The sequence below is a fragment of the Eumetopias jubatus genome, unplaced genomic scaffold (assembly GCF_037043125.1).
Source record: "Eumetopias jubatus isolate StellerSeaLion01/CBP00866 unplaced genomic scaffold, mEumJub1_p1.0 scaffold_17, whole genome shotgun sequence".
NCBI classification, from domain to species: domain Eukaryota; kingdom Metazoa; phylum Chordata; class Mammalia; order Carnivora; family Otariidae; genus Eumetopias; species Eumetopias jubatus.
Genome location: NW_028274823.1, coordinates 82,737,165 through 82,759,075, shown reverse-complemented (window position 1 = coordinate 82,759,075; position 21,911 = coordinate 82,737,165). Strand labels below are relative to the sequence as shown.

The following is a 21,911-nucleotide window of genomic DNA, read 5'->3' as shown; positions in this document are numbered from 1 at the left end:
CTAGCCTGTAGGATGCTCCTTCACAGACTCACAGACTGAGAATGTCAGAGTGTAGGGAAGGGACAGGAGATGCGTTATGAGTCAGGCACAGGGAATCCCTTCTTCATCCCCACAAACTCTCTCCAAGCAGATGCTCTGTAGTCATTGCTGGAATGCCTCCTGAGATGGGATTCTTGCCACCACATCAGGCTGCTCACTTCCCTCCTGGAGCATATCATTCAGCAGCAGGTCCATGCCAAAGTCTTCCCTCTAACTTGCATTTCTCCTTTGGTCATGTAGATTCATGGAGAATAATTCCCTTTTCAAGTGACAGCATTTTCAGTATCTAAAAACTACCCTTTCTTCCTAAACTTTCCATCTACTCATGAAACAATGTCACTGAAATATATATATAATTATACTTCCTGGACTTGGTCAAGTCTATCGAAGGCTTTTTTGAAGCTTGGCACCCCAAAATAAACATGAGAACCCACACCATCTAAATATCTCAGACCCTTGTCTTCGTCACTGACTCCATAACAGAAATATAGTTTAACAGTTGCATTTCATACCTCCAGATCCACTTGGCTTATGATCACTTCTTATAAACATATGTCTGTTTTGGTTTTATGTAAGCAGTACACAGGTTTCCTCTTTCACATTAATATCATAAGCTTGGTCCAATGAAAGAACTGCAAAGTAACTTCAAGAGCATTGGTATTTCAACTGTTCTAAAGCTAGCTTTCAGATTAACATGAAAAACTCACAAGGCCAAAAGGCAACAGCTGATTTTGGAGAATGAAATGGTCTGTTTCTCATGTTAAAATTGCTGGGAGAGCTCATTCATATGAAAATGCATTCAATTTCCTCATACTGTCAGGTAGTGTTTTGAATGCCAAATGACATGGCCAGGCTCATCATTAATGTTCAATTTTATATAAAATCCCTCTTTGAATGTCAGCTTTTGTACATCACTTGATTATATAAAGACAGTAAACATGTTTCAGGGGGAGAAAGGAACAGAGCTTGAAGGATCACGTTGTGCAGGCTTACTTCCGAATGGTGGCCGGCATGGTGATTCACGTCCACAATGAAGAATCAACAGTGTTGGACATCAGCCTAAAGGGTAGACTTGGTATCAACCCACTGAGTGGGGAAGCAAGCAGACAACCCAGTGACTTTGTCTACAGAAGGAAAGAGTGCCACCTCAGTGCAGTTACAACAGAAATGTGAGGCTTGTCCCTGAGTGTTGATGGGAATGGTCAAGTATCACTTAGCATCCCTGTACAAAGGCCGTATTAAAAAAGCCTGTGTGATGAGCTTCTTAAAAGGGGGCTGTGAGAAAAACAAAATCAATGCCATTCATTATAGACAGAAAAAAACAGGTCCTTCCAGATACACAGCAGAGTTGAGTCCTGTCAGGACAGAGAGGCCCGCCAAGATTAAGCCAAATCTAAAGCTGCACTTTGGATAAGGAAGAAGTTACGGCTAAGAGGAGAAGAGTGAATGGTTCAGGATCTACGGAGAGGTCGACAAGCAGTTCAGTGTTGAAAGGATGCAGAGACCTAAGAAGTATTTATGGGAACATCTGGGTTATTCTCTCTTTGCCCTATCGCCATTCAAGTTCTATCTTTTCCTTAAAAATAATCAAACCATTTCTCTTTATCCTGTGGTTTCATGCTGCACATCTTTAATGGGCTCCTAAAACTGGGATAATAATACATAACAAATATATACCACCAGGTCCTCTAACGTGCACTTCGAAAGTTAATGTTGCCCCATCAACACGTATGGGAACTCGGGGGCAGATGGTGCAGTTCGCACCTCAATGAACTGGTGGGATGATCTTGGCCAAGTTACTCACCTTGTCCTTGCATCAGGTTCTCCAGCTACTAACATGCAGATAATAGAATACCTACTCCTTAAGGTGGCTATGAAGATTAAAATTTAATACCTATAAAAGGATTAAACAGTCCCTGGCATTTATAAGTACTTAATAAAAGCTATTATCATTAATAAGCACCTCATTAAAAAATTGATGATTTCATTAAAAAGTTTAAGTTAAAATAGCCAATGCTCACAGAACACTCAACAGACGACTTGCAATTTCTTTTTTTTTTTTTTTTAGGATATAAAATGTAATCTATCTGCTTCCACAATGAAACATCACAGGAAATGTGCAAATCAACCACTTTGACGGATACAAATTCGACATTTTTCAATACGAAAATATTTGATTAGATTCACAGAGAAGATGTTTTACTCACATCACCATTGAAACGCACTAAATCAGAACATGTTTTATTTTGAAACACAATAGACTAAAATGTATCCCTATGATAACAAAAGGGAGGGCAACAAATTTTACATCATAATCCAGGCCAAAGTCTGTTTAGGAAAATAACCTGTAGTCAAGTATTTTGTAAGAGTCATTGATATATCTGAAAGCATGATTAAAATGTAAACAGAACCTTAGCAACTTAATCTACTTAACAGTACTGCCTTAAAAAAAACGAATACCAAAAGATTCTGATTCAGACTTAACATTGAAACTTCTCCTAGCCAGCAACTTTAAGTATCTGAAAGTCACACAACTCATTTTGCTTGAAAATATATGATAATATATTTATGCTACGCCCAGATGATTTTTCCCCAGTCATCCTTACCACATGACTCTTCTCTTTTGCTAAAATGATGAGAAATTCTGGCATTTAGGTGTGCAATCCTACTTGGGACACTGCCCAGCTAAAATGAAAACCACTTAAGGCACATGTTAAACAGCATTATACGTAGAAACTTCATTTAGATAAAGAGAGACAGAGAAAATTGGACTGATTTTCCACATAAACTCCCTGGGTGTTTTTCTGAATGTGTGGATAAAAGCAAGTTTGTGAATGATCCTCCATAGCCTACTCATCCATTGTTGCTATGGAATGTTCTTTATAAATATTAATGTTTGCAGATGAAAAAGAATCCATCTCTATCAAGAACACTGCTATCTAAATTTTGAGAAGATTAAATACATTGATAAAAATCTAATTAAACAATGAAACATTTCTTCAATTAAAACTTATAAAAATTTAAATGACTTTTTTTTTTAATTTGAAATTATTTTGACACAAGGATATTAGCACAAGATCAGCCCAAGTAACTGGTTAGAATTACAGCTTGGAGACAGATCGGCCTCAGTTTATAAGATTATAGTCACTTTAGTGAGTTTAACTGAAGGCAATCAACAGCATCACTGCGAAATCTGTGACTCTGAATATTGATACACTATTTAAAACCCTGTTTCAAAAAAGATAATTAAGATGACTTGCTGTTTAGTCAATCCAGCAGGAAAAGGAAGATAAATAAAATTTTTCAAAATTAGCTTGAAGCAATAGAGGAAAATTTAGTAATATTTACCTTTACCTCGGGAAGCCCGTCATGGGTATTTCTTCCTTATTTTGTTATAAATATGTTTGTGTGTATGTATGTGCACCAAATTCTTGGTTTTCTTCTCTCATACCCCCTTAACATGTAAAATAAGATATATTGACTTTACATCACAGTATTTAAGTATTAGCTTTATAACACAGAGTTTAAATTACAGGATATTAAGAAGAAGAGTAAGTATTGCCCAAGAACTCTGTACCCTTTTTTGGGGAAATTGTTAGTGGATTTTCAGTTGTACTCAGAGTCATCATGTCATGGTAGGCGGAGCTGCAACCTTGCTGCTGTCTTTATTTGGAGATTAAGCATGGTTTAAGGAGATGCACACAGGTGCTGAGTTGACAAGGGCAGGACCTGGGATGGTTAATTTCATGTGTCAACTTGCTAGGCCGCGATATCCAGATATTATTGGTCGAACATTATCCTACATGCTTCTGCGAAGGTGTTCTTTAGATGAAATTAACATACAAATCAGTAGACTTTGAGCAGCAGATTACTTTCATAATATTGGTGGGCCTCATCCAATCAGCTGAAGGCTTAATAGAAAAAAGTCAGACCTCTCCAGAAGAAGAAGGAATTCTGCCAGCAGTCAACTTTCAGATTTGAACCGTAGCATCATCAACTCTTCCCTAGATGTCTAGCCTATTGCCTTTACCATGCAGCTTTTGGATTTGCCTGTGTCCACAATCACATGAGCCAATTCCTTAAAATAAATATCTATCCATTGATACCTATCTATCTATCTATCAGCTCTGTTTCTCTGGAGAACCCTGACTAACACATAGCCCCATAGTTAAGGGCTGGAACTCTATATCCAGGTAACCTGGGTTCAGTCCTAATTCTACTATAAACTAGTTGGGAGACACAGGCAAGTTACTTAACCTTATTGGGCCTCTGTCTCCTCATCTATAAAGAAGAATAATAAATATTATCCCTTACCTCATAGGATTGTTTTGAACATTAAATAAATTTTATACATGGAAAGTGTTTATACAAAGCATGCTCAATATGTTGGACCTTGTTATAAGCACTTAGTAAATATACACTATGATTTCTAAGCTTCTTCTAATATAGCTAGTAAACTAGCAGTTAGTCTTAGAAACCAGAATAGTACGGATAAAGAGATTTTCTTTGGAAAAAAATTGCAAGATTGTGTGGAAATCTATTTTCGTAAGAGATATTCAAGATAAAGGAAAACAACATACAGGTTCCGGAAATATCCGGTTCTTGAGTGGATTTTCAATAATTAGCATCTGCAAATGGGGAAGTGAGGTGCACCTTCCTTTATGCAATAGGGATGTTCTTACAAACGTGACTGACAATAAATTATCTAAAAAAATCAACCATGAAACCACTGATAAACTATAATCTAAGAAATGCTTTAAACTTGTTTTTCTAATTGTCAGCACTTCTTAACATCGCTCTCCATATTTATAGTTTATACTTGGCCTCTGTATATTTCTTGCATTTTTCTCATCTTTTCTGCTTACTACCCACATATACTCTGGCCCTATAATTTCATCTCCTTCCCCTGCAATTGTCTGCCAAGTGAATACTGTTTGTGTTTTTGTTTATAGTGTCTTGCTTTTATTCAGAAAAAAGCCTAGTTGAACATTTATTTCCTTTTGGCCTGGGGAAAAACTTTATAATATTGACTCAAAATCTGAAAACTTACGGAGAAAAAAAAATGATCAAAATTATGACTTAAAAGTTGAATGCCTAATATATGTCAAAAAAGATGACAAAGAAAAATTAAAAGATGAATGACATATGCAGGCAGCACATTTCTTATATGCTGTCAAGTATGTGATAGAAAGAGTAATGCATACTGTTATTTTACAATGTTTTACACTTTACAATAACATTTATTCCAAGTATTTCATATTAACTTCAGAACAATCTTGTAAAGATGGTAGAAAGCCGGATTTTTCAACATCAACACTAAGGACAGTTTGGGCCAGATAATTCTCTGCTGTGGGCAACAGCCCAGCACAGCAGCATACCTGGTTTTTAACCATGAGATGCCTGTAGCCACCCCCCATCTATCCCCACTCCCACTGTGACAACCAAAAATGTCTCCAGGTATTGCCAAATGTCCTATGGAGGGACAGATCATCACCCGTTGAGATCTACTGCCAGAAAGGAGTGACAATTGGTAGGACCTCTTGTTTACAAATCAGGTAAAATTCAAAGAAGTTCAGTCCACTTGCCCAAATACACCCCTTCTCTTAATGACCTATCAACTTGACAATTCCAGGACACTGCCATGAATGCTTGCGGTAAGACACTAGCCACCACCTAGAAACTGACTGTGATGTTAGCGTGGCAACTCTCTGATCTTCTGGGCACTTCTGAACTCACTTTTTCCTCAGCTAATCCAGTCATTACTTCAGGCTTGTGTTTTCTCCCAGGAGGAAAACACGGCATTATAAATTCCAAGTTAGAAAGAGACAATATGAAAATTTATCTAGGCATAAAGTGTGTTTGTATGGTGCCTGCCTATAAGCACTTTCTATCTTAATTAGGGCATGATTTATGAAACAATCCATCATTCTTACTAATTAGGTAGCTCATAGGCCATCCGGCCAGTCTGATTTCCTCTTTCACACACATATAAAGCATTGAAAACATTCTCTTTATAGAAGCATGATAGCAAGAAACCTAGCCATACACTGAAAATTAAAGGTAGAGTTGACATTCTGATCATCTGGCCAAAAATACTTTCCAGCTCCTCTGGAAGCTCCGTGAGCTTGCTCAACGACCCACTGGCATGAACACTTACACGGTGTAATAAACAGCATTTCTCTCTTTCACCCTATCAGCCTTTCTCCACGTCTAAAACAATACTAGATTCTCAGCTTAATATTCTAAACACAAACCCTTCATACAACTAGTCAACCACTGTATCTGAGTCGTGTTCCACCTCTTTCCAAACTGCCTCTCAACAACAAAAGTAGGGAAAAACGGAACTGTCCCATGTAATACATTACCATCTGTGTGCAAGCTGAGAAGATGAAAAGGGAATATTTGAATGTCAGAGGATTAGAGTTACAAACCATACCTTCCATGACATACACCAGCGATCCTACATCTCCTTCTTTGATGATGCAACTGTCTTTGCCGTACTCCACTGGGTACATACAATCCACAATCTCCTGGATCTGCGACAGCTCCAGGTTCTTCATAAAGTCATTGTCAAGGATAGCTTCCTTTATGAGATCCTTGGACCTAGGGAAAGAGAGGGAAGATTTATTGGCACATCAGGCAAGCGTTTTCATATTCCGTGAAGTTTAGCAGAGCCGTACAGTGTTCTGGCACACTACAGGGCATGTTCTTGTTAGGCATCCAATCACTTTCCGAAAGACCTGAGAACAAAGTAATTCCGTGGCCATCAGAAAGGCACTGAGAAATTCTCCTTCAAACAAAGTATCACTGAATGCAGGTGTGACCAACCAAAAACAAGCAAAAGCACAGCATACCATTTTGTTTGAGAATGTGTTTTAATCACAAAGACTGTGAGAAAACCAATGGACAAGCACTTGAAATTGATGTTTGCAATTAAAGAATAAATGTGAAAAAGATACAAGAGAATTTTATGGAACAAACGCTATTATCACTATCTCTACATATAATAAAAGAACATCAGGAAGACTTTATGCTCCATGAGGGTGGGATCATTAGATTTTTCTCTATTCTATGCCAAGGGTCTACTATAACGCTAGGGTACGGGTGTTCAAGAATAATATTTTGGTTAAAAACATGATAAGAATTGGATTCCTAATTCGTGGTTTGAAAGAACGGGTAGAAATGTGATAGTTCTTTATCCATACCTTACACATTTTCAGAGAAAATCTATTTCTCCAAGTGGCTTAAAATGAGGTAACCGGGCAGATAAAACCATTGAACAGGATGGTTTTCAACATGACAGGATTTAGACATGGATGAAACAGGCAGTCAGTGGGGAAGATATTTACAAATTCTATAATTGGGATTCAGTGGTTAACAGGAAAATTTTGCAGAGCTTAAAGATGGTGATAATTTGATTCTTGGGGAGAAGAAGTTCCAAATGACTCCCTAAGGATACAAAAATTAAAGAGAAACCAAGAAATGTCTTGTGAGGAGGAGCCTAATCAGAAAGCTGTTGGAGATAAGATGAAAGCAAGACCTTAACAACACAGAGCGAAAGCAGCATGTTTGGAATTTTATATTAAGAGTGTTTATTTGACAAGTGTCTGACTATGAGCTGGTCCTTGTCCACATCTGCCTCACAAGTGGTTCTCAAAGAGATGACCTGAGTCGTGAATACTGACTAAAGCGTTAGCCCTCCCCACTTCCGGGTGCCTTTTCTTCTAGACCTCAGGCCAACTGGACTGTCGCCATCACATGTTATGTTTTGTGATGGTTTTGGTATTTAATAATAAAAAGGTATATATAAAAAATTAAAACAAGTGAAAATTTACCATTATGAAAACTACACTTAGCATGGACGGTTACGATGCAATTAAAATTGTTTATGAAGACTGTTAATGGCATGGGGGAAATTCTTATACTATTTTTAAGTGAAAAAGCAGAATACAGAATTGTTTTTAGAGGAAGAGAATATTTTATAACAGAATGTAGAGATGAAAGAGAAATTTAGAATAAGAGAAAACCAGGAGATATCACTTCACATCTGTTAGGATGGCCATCGTCAAAAAGACAAGAGGTAACAAGTGTTAGTGAAGATGTGGACAAGAGGGAAGCCTCGTGCACTGTTGGTGGAAATGGAAATTGGTGCAGCCACTGTGGAAAGCCGTAGGCAGGTTTCTCAAAAAATTAAAAATAGATCTACCGTATGATCCAGAAATTCCACATCTGGGAATATAACCAAAAGAAACAAACACACTGACTTGAAAAGATATCTGCACCCCCATGTTCACAGCAGCATTATTTACAACAGCCGAGACAGGGAAACAACCTAAGTGTCCACTGATGGATGGACACGTGGTATGTACAGGCACTCGCGACGCACACACACACAATGGAATATAGTTCCACCATAAAAGAGGAAATCCTACCATTGATGACAACCTGGATGAACGTTGAAGCCATCATGCTGAGTGAAATAAGTCAGAGAGAGAAAAACAAATACTGTGTGATCTCACTTACATGTGGAATCTAATTTTACAAAGACACACACACACCAAACTCACAGAGCAGAGATGAGATGTGTGGTCACCAGAGGTGGGGAATCGGAAAAGAAGGAATTGGAGGAAGGCAATCAAAATGCACAGACTCGCAGTTAGAAGGTAAGTAAGTACGGGGGTGTGACGCACAGCGTGATGACCGCAGGTAACACCGCTCTGGGACACAGAGAGAGAACTGTTGGGGGAAACTTTTCTCTCTTTACTGTATCTATAGGAGATGATGGTTGTTAACTAAAACCTACTGTAGTCATCATTTCACAATAAATGTAAATCGGACCACCATGCTGTCTGCCTTAACCTCAGAGAACGACACATGTCAATGATTTCTCAGTAAAATTGGAAACAAATTACCAGCTCGACAGAATTACACATGAAGACCGCTGCAAACAGAATGTGACTCTCAGTAAAATGGCCGGTGAAGAAGGTGGTAATAGGATTAATTGCAGTAGCAGTAAAAAAAAATGGGTAGTAAGAGAGTATGCAATCATGACCTGAAACAATTTTAGAAGGAAATAAAATGTTGGCATCAGTTGCCTCTGGTGACAGAATTATAGGGGCTTCTGCATGGCTCCGACAGTTAAGTGTCTGACTCTTGGTTTCCGCTCAGGTTGTGATCTCATGGTTTGTGAGATCGAGCCCTGCGTCGGGCTCTGTGCTCAGCGTGGGGTCTGCTTGAGATTTTCTCTCTCCCTCTCTCCCTCCCCCCACTTGTGCCCACTCACTCTCTCTCTCTCTTTAAATAAATAAGTAAATAGAACTATGTATTTTTTTCTTTCTACTTTTCTCAGTTGATAAAATTTTCTAGAATGGGCATGCTCTTTTATATTGAAAAATCTTTCATCTTAAAGGTAGTTTATAAAAAGCAACTGCTATGAGAAGAAATAAAAAATAATCTCATTTAATTCTCATTTAAATAGTGACATATTTAATACGGATTAGCTATTATTGGCATATTCAATATTATTCTTTACAATAGATTCTTGCTCATACAGTCTGTGTTTAAATACTAATGGTAGGAATTTTCACCTAATAAAGAGACAGCCAGTCATTAGGGACTTCAGAATAGACTATTTTAAAAGTGAGACTTTTACTTTAGTCAGGCAGGGCTGCTTAGCTGTTTGTTTGTTTAATTTCAGCTTGCCAAAACTCTATTTCCCCTGAGGTAGAGAGCTGTTTCTCTTGAGTCTTCAACACAAGATGCAGAACTCTGTTCCCATCTATGAGTTTCATGAAATTTCCTTTCTTAATTCTCTTCACCATCTCTGACCTCAAGAATTGCAGGAGCACCTTTAAAGTCACTCCTGAGATCTATTGTTCTAGGATCATGTTAGCAAACATCAGGACTTCCTTGATCTTCAGGAACTTAATTTTAATCAAAATAGTATAAATATCCTCTTGACTAAAAATTCCTTTGTTTTCTTTGTGTTGAAGAGCGAGGTCATCGATTGTTTCATATTTTTTTTTTAAAGATTTTATGTATTTGTCAGAAAGAGAGACAGAGCATGAGCAGGGGGAGCACCAGAGGGAGAGGGAGAAGCAGACTCCCCGCCGAGCAGGGAGCCTGATGCCGGACTCAATCCCCGCACCCCCGGATCATGACCTGAGCCGAAGGCAGACATTTAACGACTGAGCCACCCAGGCGTCCCAGGTTCATATTTTCTAATATAATAAAGCCTGGATGCTATCAATGCCAGAATCCCAAGGTGTTTAGCTACAGATGGTATCTTATCCTTTGGGAAATATTTATAGTGCTCCATTAAAAATCTAAGCCCTAGAAATGCCACCAGCTTAGAAGTAAAGCCCTCTTCCAAAAAAAAATAATTTGCTCAGTCCAAGGATGACTGAAGAAAGCTGCTTTCTCTTTTCTCATCAGTAGTGCTATTAACTTGTTTCACGAAGACATCAGGAAAGGTGAAAAACAATGCAGTCTAACACAATCTCTTAGAATCATCCAGATTTTCCAAATGCTTACCGCGAAGTCAGTGGGGAAGGGGAACTACAAGAGGCTCTTGCATCTCACATGTCTTTTTAAATGGAGGACATTCAGTCTTAAGTCTCTGAAGAAACACATTGGAGGTGTTCATCTATGCATTTGTTGTCACTTTAAAACAAACTGAGAAATACACGACCTACGTCTTATCATTTATCCCTCGCATGAGTCTTGTCCAATAACACGTTCGCCTCTGAAACATCACAAATCAACCATCCCGTGCCCCTGTGTGGTGTAACTCGAAGATGTTCTGGGCAGTGAGAAACACTTAACGCCCTGCCTCTTCATGCAATTTTCCCTTAAGTCCTTTCTCGCGGAGAGCTTGAAATGTTAGGTCAACTCTCATTAGTCTCCACCTGCTCCAACCCTATAGACTATAATCAATCGGAGCCTCCACCTCACAATCCTGTGAATCTTTTTCTTCCCCTGAAGAAACAGTCGAAGACGCTCACTGTAACTAAAATATGATGGTGCACGTGAGACCTGTGAGCTGTGTTATCGGTGTGGGAGCTGGGGAGAGCTGCTCTCACAAGTTCCAGAAGGTGGCTATCTCCTCTCAGAGCACGTATTTTAACAACATGCTGCATGCATGCGGCAGCCCGACCTGGGGGGCTGTAAGAAGCAAATACAAAGATCTTGATTTTTGATCCTTCCTGTGTGCTTCTGTGTATAAACAATCTCTTAAAAAATTTTTTTCTTAAAAAAAAAATTTTTTTTCTTACATGCTCCAAATGTGTGGCTTTCAAAATACAAATACAATAACAAGAACTTATTTTGAGCTAGCCCTATTGATTTGTCATCATCAAGTTGTCAGCCTCTGAAATATTGGCCATATATAATGGTGTGCTGGTAAACTGGCTCTCCAGAAGGAAAAAAAAACAAAAAACAAAAAAACCCTGTATTGTAGCATTTGCCAATTTCTATGGTATAAATACTCCCACCATAGCCAATTTCAAGCTACTAATGTAAAGTCAACCTGCTTGCAAAATTCCTCAAAATTTAACAAGCAGTTCCTATATGAGCCAGTAAGAGTTGGCTCCAGCACATCGCTAGAGATAGATTATTTTTCTAACACCCTAAGAATTTAATGTGCCTTAATTTATAAGTGCTGAAACCAACATGACAATCTTTTCCTTCTTTAAAAATTTCATTAGGTGGCATAATATCCCCAGATAATTTAATGCCAGGATTTCCAGCCATGGGTCTTCCAAACGTTCAAGTTTTAGAAAATGAACTGGAAAGTCCACAACCCCATTTACTTATTGCAGAGAAAGTTCCTGAATAGACACAAAGAATATTTGATAGAAACTGTCTTTCGACACAATCTTAGGTAAAAATGGGCAATTCTAGGGAAGTGTAGGGAAATGTGCACCCACCTCTCTAACAAGGAAGCCAGCAATATTCACTATCAGTAAACGGAGCCTCAACAATGTTTTCTCAACATTAACCAAAGGATATTGTACATTGTGGTTACCACAGAGTAGGCTAACAGTAGATATGCAGGGCTAGCCTTATTTCAAAGAGTGGGGAAGGTTGTTCCAGGCTGGGGGTTGTGGCTCATGAAGGCATCTCTGAACTAAGGACTACATGACAATAGGATCCAACCATGCAAAGATTGTGGAGAAGACCATTCTAAGTCGAGAGGTTGGCATGAGCTTGATCTGTCCAGAGACTCGAAAGGAGACCTCTGTGGCTGAAGGACAGAGTGAACAAGAAGCAAGGGGACCGGGGAAAGAGACTGCAGGTGGGCAGGGGGCGGGTCTCACAGTTCCTTGAAGGCTGGGAGAGAGCTTCAGTGTTTTCTAAAGCCTCAGGAGCACAGTGAAGGAATAGAAGAGGTGTGGTTGACAGGCAATGGATCAAACATAAAAAATAAATAACACAAATGTACTTTAAAATATTACTGGCTTCACGGAGGGTTTCTGCCATGTAGTTCATTGATTAATGGATGCTAAAGCTCTAACTTATTACCATGGTAATAGGGAGAACCCCTGTCTCATAAATCCTACATTCTCTTGGACTTTGAATCACTGACTCTCAGACAACCCTTGCATATTAGGAAAGAACGAGGTCTCTTCTCCGATTTCAGGCTATCTTCAGAGGCCTAGAATTTTCTCTCCATTGACAGCCTCTCTCCCATGCCGAACAGGCACCAGGTAATAGCAAATATGACCAAGCGGGCCGTGCCCAGAAACGTGAGAATTAATAACTGGTCCCTCCCTTTGACAAAGACTTTTAGGCACTTAAAAAAATAGTCAAAGCTACTAAAAATGATTACCAAGAGTGAAAATCAGCCAAAGCAGTTGAAAAATGTCATTTAAACCTTCTGCAATCAGCTTCTTGGCTACAAAAGCAAAAACAAGACTCACAATCTCACTAGCTCTCAGTGGTCCGTTTTACACTCATGTGTCAGGAGAAGCAGTATTTTAAATGCAGTTTCAAAGCCACCCTGACCTCAAGTATAGTCTCTGCAGGTGGCACCTCAGAAGTCCAAACCTCCATGGGTGGTTTACTCAGATAAAGTCATCGCAGGGCCCCTTAAAAGTCGCTAATGTGGGGAGTCACTGCAACAGGGTAACTCGGTCCATCTGCTGTGAAATATTCGGGAGTCACCGAATTTCTCTTGTAAGCAAGAGAAACTCTTGGATTCGTCTTCTCGCTGCCCCAGTGGTTACAATTCTGTCCAAATAATGGGTCCTATTTCTTGTCTGGCGGCTTTCCTGAATGAGCTCTGTAGGTAGAAGCTGGCTGAGAGCAAAGAAATATCAATCAGCCCCCATTTCTGAAAGATAACATTTAATCCTGCAAAGCTACTGACCAATTGAGAGATTTCCTCAAAAGTGAAAATCAGCTTTCAACAAGTTTCAGACTGTATTTTCACATCAAACAACTCTGCTGTGGCTCTCCCATCTTGTAGCAAAAACGGTCATGAAGAAATCAAAATGGTTTGCAGCATTCAGACCAAAAATCAGCATCTGATACAAAACACAGGAATCGCTGGGCCAAAATATATGATAGCAACATAGTTCTGATGAATCTTTTATCTATTAATTATCTATTAATCTTTTGTCTATTACATGCATTGTGAATCTTTTGTCTATTACACGCATTGCGAATCTTTTGTCTATTACATGCATTGCAAATAATTTCCAGTTGCCTTTTCCCTTCTAACATTTACCCTATGGTTCTAAAATAGATGAGTATCTAAATGAAATTGAGATATTTTAATTCTAAAGAAAAAATAATGCTTGGGGCGAGGAGAAGATGGTTAACCCATTAAATCTACGTGCCCAAATATCACATAAGCCTTCCCTTTGTTAACTAATACTCTGTGCTCATTCAGACTAACTAGGAACAATATGAAGTAGCTCTTGAAATCACTGCTTCAATGTTAACAGATGGAGCAGACTCGCACTAATTCAAGGAAAAGGAAATTATTGTTCTTTGTACGTGTTCACCAACTTCCAAAAAGTCAATGTGAAAGCCTTCCATTCAACTATTCAAGTCATTCGCAGTCCTCTAGAGATGCATTTCACAGCTACTTCACAGTAGTGAGACTAACTTAAAATAGAACAGTCTCCAAAAGAGCCCAGATCAAACTCCCATCCTCTGAACTTCTCTTTCATATCATGGAAGTTGAAATGTGGGGTTTCACAGAAGTACCATCAAGTGCTTTCCATGTGAATAAGTAAGACCATCCGTGTTACATTACAGACTGTAAGAACTATGTGGCCTGGTCTACTGTGAATTCACTCTATTTTTAAAGTTTAGATCCCTAAACAGCAAAACCGAGCAATGATCAGGAAGAGAACATCTGACATGTATTTACATGCTCAATCACAATTCAACATTTTGAAGCGATTGTTTCTCTCTCAAAACACTCAAACAATTGAGATCAGTTAGGATGTAGTTGTTTCCAACAAGGTCAAGCTGATCACACCATGAACACCCATGCAGTTCCTCATCACCCAGGGGGACCCTGCCTCTAGGGCATAGACCGGGTGCCATGATGTTCTGTCTAGCTCTTGAAAACCCAGTCATCACTGTGTGTTTATACATTGCCATTTCAACGACTCCAATGGCTTGATTTTAAAGCTGGTCATCAAAGAAATCATTTTAGAAAAATTTCCTGTTGTTCAGGTACTTCTCAGATTTAACCTCTGGGATAAATTGCCTTACATTTTAAATTACCTTCCATTTGTTTGAATTCAGCAGCAGGAAAATAACATGTTTCTCTATCAACTGCCCAGCCCCAAAATAGTGTATATTTTCTCTTGGCTGGAAATTACAACTTGGGTCACTCATTATTTCCTCCGGTGATGCTTCCAGGAGAGTCGAGCCAAATTTAGCCTCGTTACCCTGACCCGCAGGTCTTCAGGAGCAGATGCTCTACTTTGATGAACGTGGTTCCATTTCCTCTCCAAACACCTTAGTTTGCATTAGGTCTTTAATACATTAGATGCTTTGAGTTGGCCTGAAGGGAGAGGACATGTATACTGAGAAACTCTTTTTTGAACAATGCACATTTTAAAACTAGACAATCATGCTCCAGGTTGTAAAAGCTCTGTGGTCTCCAGGCTTCTTAACCAAAGTGTAGAAAGTTAATCAATGATGACAGCATGAGATCATAGCAGTAGTTACACTACCGTTGCTACCATTCATCACATGGTTAATCACTGTCCCTCAGCGAGGAGCCTTAGCTCACGGAAATCTCACAAGGACTTGCTGAGTTTGCCGTGGGGGAACTGAGGTTCAGTCCAGTGTCCCGCAACTGGTACCTGACACGTGAGAGTCAGGATATAAAGATAAACCCATCTCACTTCTCAGCCTCACTCTACTAAACTGTCTCACTTACAAGCCCACGATATAAAATTGTATCGGTAATTTGAATAAAGTATCCCAATTATAAAATCCAAAGGCAAACATTCTTTCTCACTTATCTCTACCTCTGCAAAAGTAAGAATGCTACGCTTGGTTAATATGACCTTTTATCTGCAGAGAGCACCGCATGTTTCAAAACAATTCCCCATCTAACATTTCATTCCATTATTGCCACAAACCTGTGCAGTAGGTAGAACAGATGTTACTATTATCCCTACGTGACGGATAAGAATACAAAGGCACGAGAGGGTCAGATGCCTGCCAAGTCCGTGGCAGAGAGTAAAGGAGAACTCGGGTCTACTGACTTCCGCCTGAAATAAACACGTTTCCGACCTCCGTTCATTACACAGACATTCATATTCTCGTGGTCTCTCGTTCTCTCTCTCTCTGTCTCTCTCTCTCTGCTTCTCTCTGTATCTGTCTCTCTCTTTCTCAGACCTTCAGCCACTGGGCAGACTCCATAAATCCACTGCACCAGTATCAGCAGGGAACTGTGGTCATTTGACAACAATTCTATAGTATAAGAAAATTCTGTGATGGGGCGCCTGGGTGGCTCAGTTGGTTAAGCGACTGCCTTCGGCTCAGGTCATGATCCTGGAGTCCCGGGATCGAGTCCCACATCGGGCTCCCTGCTTGGCGGGGAGTCTGCTTCTCCCTCTGACCCTCTTCCCTCTCGTGCTCTCTATCTCTCATTCTCTCTCTCTCAAATAAATAAATAAAATCTTTAAAAAAAAAAAAAAAAGAAAATTCTGTGATGGTTCATTCCGGGAGATTCCCTCTCTGACCTAACTCCTTCTCCACACGAGAGAAGTTCGAACATATCCTGTGGCTCTCACAGGGAGATAACCACTAAGACAGAACCATCCCTTGAATTCAGCAACGGAATTCAACTCATTTTGACTCCAGTGTGTTCACACTTGTCCTCTCATTGGCCTCGAGGACACTCCATTTCCCTCTCTCTCCTTTCCTTCCTAGAAGCCTGCCTCAGATGGACTTCATATACAATTCAAATAGGGGGGGGAAATAATTTGTACAAAAGTTTACTGTCCGTTTGGGTGAATGTCTGTATTTTAAATTCAAAATAAAAAGAGGGGCGCCTGGGTGGCTCAGTCGTTAAGCGTCTGCCTCCGGCTCAGGTCATGATCCCAGGGTCCTGGGATCGAGCCCCGCATCGGGCTCCCTGCTCCGCGGGAAGCCTGCTTCTCCCTCCCCCACGCCCCCTGCTTGTGTTCCCTCTCTCACCTTGTGTCTCTCTGTCAAATAAATAAAATCTTTAAAATAAATAAATAAATAAATAAATAAATAAAAAGAGACCTCCCATTATGCTTATAAGACAGAAATATAATATTCCAAGAAAAAATCCAAAATGTCGCCATTTTGTAATTAGTGTAATTAATGACAAGTAATATAAATATATTTCAGAGAAGTCTGAATATAACATAGTAAGCATTAAATGCTTTCCATATTAAGTATATTTACAGTAGAAATCTGATATGTAGAATTGACAAACCTAACAAAACCTGTTAATATCATGGTTTTTGCACTCTAATTTAATGAGTTAGCTATTTTAAATTTTTGCCGAAGAAGCCAATGAAAGGAGGAAGGGAAGGAGGGAGATAAATGTGATTTTGTCACTTGAATCCACTATTTATTTATCCCCTTGTACCATACTGTCTTTCAGGAGTCTGTCCTGTTCAGTGGCAAATATTTATTTGAATATTTATTATATTTCCAGTGCAACGATTCTAGGTTCAAATTCTGCCCCTGCAGGTAAATACAGATAATAGTGATTGATGGGCTGAAAACGCAACCATAACTATCCACAAAATGACTGAAAAGGTGAGCTACAGTAGCTGCTGACATGAGCACAGTATTTACGGAACGAAGTCATACCTACAAATCTGAAAACCATTCCCACAAATGTGTCCCTCGTGAAATAAGGTCACAGTCATCAGTGAGTGAAGGACAAGAAGAAACAGGGAAGCCATAAAGAAATTTAGGCAGGCCATGAAGCCAAGGAGGTTGAGTATGATAAATAAATACAGAAGACAGAGGGCTCATAACACAGAGTGTACTGGAATTGCAAACAATATATTTGTAGGTACCTGATCTAAAACTGTCTGAATGATTCCAGCCAGTCAAAGAGGGGAGACATCAGGGCTTTGCCAGGCCAAGGTTCCAGAAGTCTTTTTTTTTTTTTAAAAATTTTATTTATTTATTTGAGAGAGAGAGAATGAGAGATAGAGAGCACGAGAGGGAAGAGGGTCAGAGGGAGAAGCAGACTCCCCGCCGAGCAGGGAGCCCGATGCGGGACTCGATCCCGGGACTCCAGGATCATGACCTGAGCCGAAGGCAGTTGCTTAACCAACTGAGCCACCCAGGCGCCCCTAGGTTCCAGAAGTCTTAAACAGGCTATAGAAGGGAGGAGAGCTGGCTGCTGAGCTCGTGGAGTACTGGGTTAAAGCGGGATCTTGAGACGCCTAGCTAAAAGACTGAAGCCAAAGCGCAGAACGGAGCCTGAGACACTGACCCTTGAGCTTGAGGCAGTTGGATGGAACACAAGGATCCAGGGGGCAGAAATGAGGCAGGGCTTGTACAATACTCCCAAGTCAGTGGTTGCCAAGATTTCAAGGGACTCCTTTATGGAGTGGTTGGGTTCTGATACCCACAGGTGAGAAGAGGCTACTGAAAATCCAGGGACTGCTAGACAAACCCTCTGCACACAGCCCCTCCCAGGTTCTACATTTTTGTCAGTCTCTGGAGCGAGCAGAACGTGAACTGACCAAACGGACGTGAAGAGGGGAAGAATCCATGAGAACGCTAACTTTCCTCATGGGCAGAGTCCAGGTACAGGGAGAGCTGCCAAGAAGAAAGCCCCTGCAGTATTTTTATTTGAGGTGCTTTGGGACATGCTGTCTCACCTTATCCTCCCAATAAAAATTTCCAGAAACAAGTCAGTCATGCAACTTGGCAAAATGGTTGATGGTAACATTTCATTTCCATCCCACAGCCCTTCTTCAAGACTCCAGGTTTACAGTCTTATACAGTAGTCTGCAGGTACCCGACCCTTAGATCCATCCATCCATCCATCCATCCATCCATCCATCCATCCACCAAGCATGTCTTGAGTGCCTCATATATGGCACTGGGTGCACAGGGATGAGTGAAACAGAGTCCTTGTCTTCTCAGAGCTACAATTCTAGTAGGAGAGGAAACACGACACAGAGGTCAACACACAAATAATATTGTTCAAACAGAGAAAGTGTTTGGACGGTTACAAAATGGATGCTGAACGCAAACTCAGGAGGAAGGCCTCCTTGGGCTCTGAAATAAGGACCTCTCTAAAGGCTGGTTTAGACGGGGCCTTGAAGACTGTGAGAAAGAACTGGATTCTTGGTGAAATGAAAAGCAACTAACAGAGTGAAACAAGGATAATTAATGACACGGTCTGATCTGTATTTTTCAGAGATCACTTAGGATTGCAGTGAATGAACTGAGACAACTGCAAGGAGGAAAGAGGAAGGAAAGCTCGGGAAAGTGCTACTGCGGTATTTTCAAGCAAGATATAGTGATGGCTGAGGTTAGGAAGGGGACAGCAGAGACGGGCAGAAGTGTAAATAAACTCAAAGTATATTTTGCAAGTAGAAGCTATGGGACTTACTGCAGGTCCAATGAGGGGAAAGGTAGTATTTTGTTAACATACCACCTGAAGCACTCGACAGATTCAGGGCAATCTCTATCAAAACACCAAGAGCATTTTTCACAGAACTAGAACAACTGATACTAACATTTATATGGAACCATAAAAGACCCCAAAGAGCGAAAGCAATCTTGAGAAACTAGAGCAAAGCTGAAGGTGTCATAATCCCAGAGTTCAAGATAAACTACAATAGGGGACTGGCACAAAAGTAGACACAAAGATTAATGGAGCAAAACAGAGAGTCCAAAAGTAAACCCACACTTATATGGTCACAAAGGAGGCAAGAATATACAACGGGGAGAAGACAGTCTTTTCAACAAATGGTGCTGGGAAAACCAGACGGCTACCTGCAAAAAAATGAAACTGGAACACTTTCTCACACCATACACAAAAATAAACTCCAAATGGATTAAAGAGTAAACATGAGACCTGAAACCATAAAATTCCTAGATGAAAACATAGGGAATAATCTCTTTGACATTGGCCATAGAAACATTTTTATAGATATGACTCCTGAGGTGAGGGAACTAAAGCAAAAATAAACTATTAGGACAACATCAAAATAAAAAGCTTCTGTACAGCAAAGGAAACCATCGACAAAATGAAAAGGCAACTACTGAATGGAAGAAGATATTTGCAAATGATACATGATTTGATATGATCTGCCAAAGGGTTAGTAACCAAAATATATAAAGAACTTCTACAGCTCAACACCAAATAATAATAGTGATAATAAAAGTCCAATTAACAATGGGCAGATGAGCTGAAGAGACATTTTTCCAAAGAAGACATACCGATGGCCAAGAGATACATGAAAAGATGCTCAACATCACTCATCACCAGGGAAATTCCGATCAAAACCGTAAGCTATTACCTCACACCTCTTAGAATGACTAGAATCAAAAAGACAAGAAATAACAAGCATTGGCTAGGATGTGGGAAAAAAACAAACCCTCCCCTCATGCACTATTGGCGGGAACGCAACCTGGTGCAGCCACTGTGGAAAACAGCATGGGGGTTCCTCAAAAAAATTAAAACTAGGACTACCCTATGATCCAGTAATCCCACTACTGGGTATTTACCCACAGAAAACAAAAACAGTAAGTTGAACAGATATATGCACCCCTGTGTTTATCACAGCATTATTTACAGTAGCCAAGATTTGGAAGCAGTCCAGGTGTCCATAGACTGATGAAATGGATAAAAAAGATGTGGTATGTATACATACACACACACACTGGAATATTACTCAGTCATAAAAAGGATGAGATCTTGCCGTTTGTGACAACATGGATGGACCTAGAGGGTATTACGCTAAGTGAAATAAGTCAGAGAAAGACAAAGACCATATGATTCCACTTATAGGTAGAATCTAAAGATTCTACAAACAAACAAACCAAACAAACAAACAAAACAAACAAACCAACCAAAAAACAAAAAGCAGAAACAGACCCATAAATACAGAAAAGAACTGTATGATGATTGCCAGAGGGAAGATGTTGAGGGGATGGTCAGAATGGGGGAAGGGGAGTGGGAGATACAGGCTTCACTTGAATGAATGAATGAATGAATCAGTCAAAGGGATGAAAGGCACAGCATGGGGAACAGAGTCGATAATACTGTAATCGTGTTGTATGGTGACAGATGGCAATGACACTTGGGGGGACCATAGCATTAAAAAAAGAAGTTACAGAGAACCCAACCAGCCTGGGACTGGGGTCCAGGGGGAGGAGCTCACAAATATGATGGAAAAATACCAGAAAGAGCCAAGTATAGGTCAGGGAAGGGAGGGAAACGAAGGGTTTCAAGGAAAAGGAATGGCTAACTTTTCCTTCTGATTCTTGCCAAAGGCACATTTCCCAATATGAATGGTTTTAGATCACTGGTCTTTGTAGCTTAATTATTCATCATAAATGAATATTATGCTTTAGACTAGTCACAGTAGGCACTGTTCTCCCCTGTGCTAATTTTTTTGATCACTTAAAAATACTTTTACTATGGCTTTATTCCTCAGATTACTTTAAACACAAGGGTACCACGGCAACTGAAACCACCTGGAAACAGAAGTACTCGAAAGAACGCCGGTAAGACCTATTACCATTGCTGTTATCCTCCACATTTAAAAACACACAGAGAACACACAGATATCGTATGTTCTAAGCAGACCCTGTTAAAGTCTGCAAAGTTCACGGTGGGAAGAGTACACAGAGCGAGGGCAACATTATCTGTCTAAAAAGAAATCCGAAATACTTGAAGAGCCTGGGCTCCTCCAATTATCAGAGCAAAGTCGAAATCAGCGTGAATTAAACCAAGCTTGGGCGGCCATCTTTGGAGTGAGAAGGATCCCTCGGTGTGCGGGGAATGCGCCTGTTAGCAGCTTGACAGCGTGATCCCTACAAGAAATCTTGGTTTACAGATTTGATTCTCAGACCAAGTTCCTGCAGACCAAGAGCCCTTACGCAGAAAAGCAGCCAACAGAGAACAGGGAAGTGACTCAATATTATTCATACGTTGACTCATTCGACATCGCAGAAGCCTCATTAGCCTCCCCTTCATTTATTTCCTGGGCTTAGAACTGTATCGTAAATGATACCATTCAGAGAAATGGCCGCACCATGAGGATCATTAAGATTTCTATACTGAAGATAGTATTTAGGAGTTTTGAAGGCCAGTAAAGAAAAGCTCATGCTTGTAGTTAATAAAATAAAGATCTCATTTCACTTTTGACTCTTGAAACTTT

The 21,911-nt window shown here is 40.0% G+C and overlaps 1 protein-coding gene across 2 annotated transcripts in view; it reads right to left on the bottom strand.

The window, feature by feature from the left end:
• Window positions 1-21,911, bottom strand: part of PRKG1 (protein kinase cGMP-dependent 1) — a 1,232,275-nt gene that overhangs the window by 1,063,490 nt on the left and 146,874 nt on the right. For both annotated transcript variants that reach the window (XM_028104583.1, XM_028104582.1), the window contains exon 2: window positions 6,476-6,642. In XM_028104583.1, coding sequence (XP_027960384.1) covers window positions 6,476-6,642 — 167 coding nt within the window. The remainder of the gene's footprint in view (window positions 1-6,475; window positions 6,643-21,911) is intronic.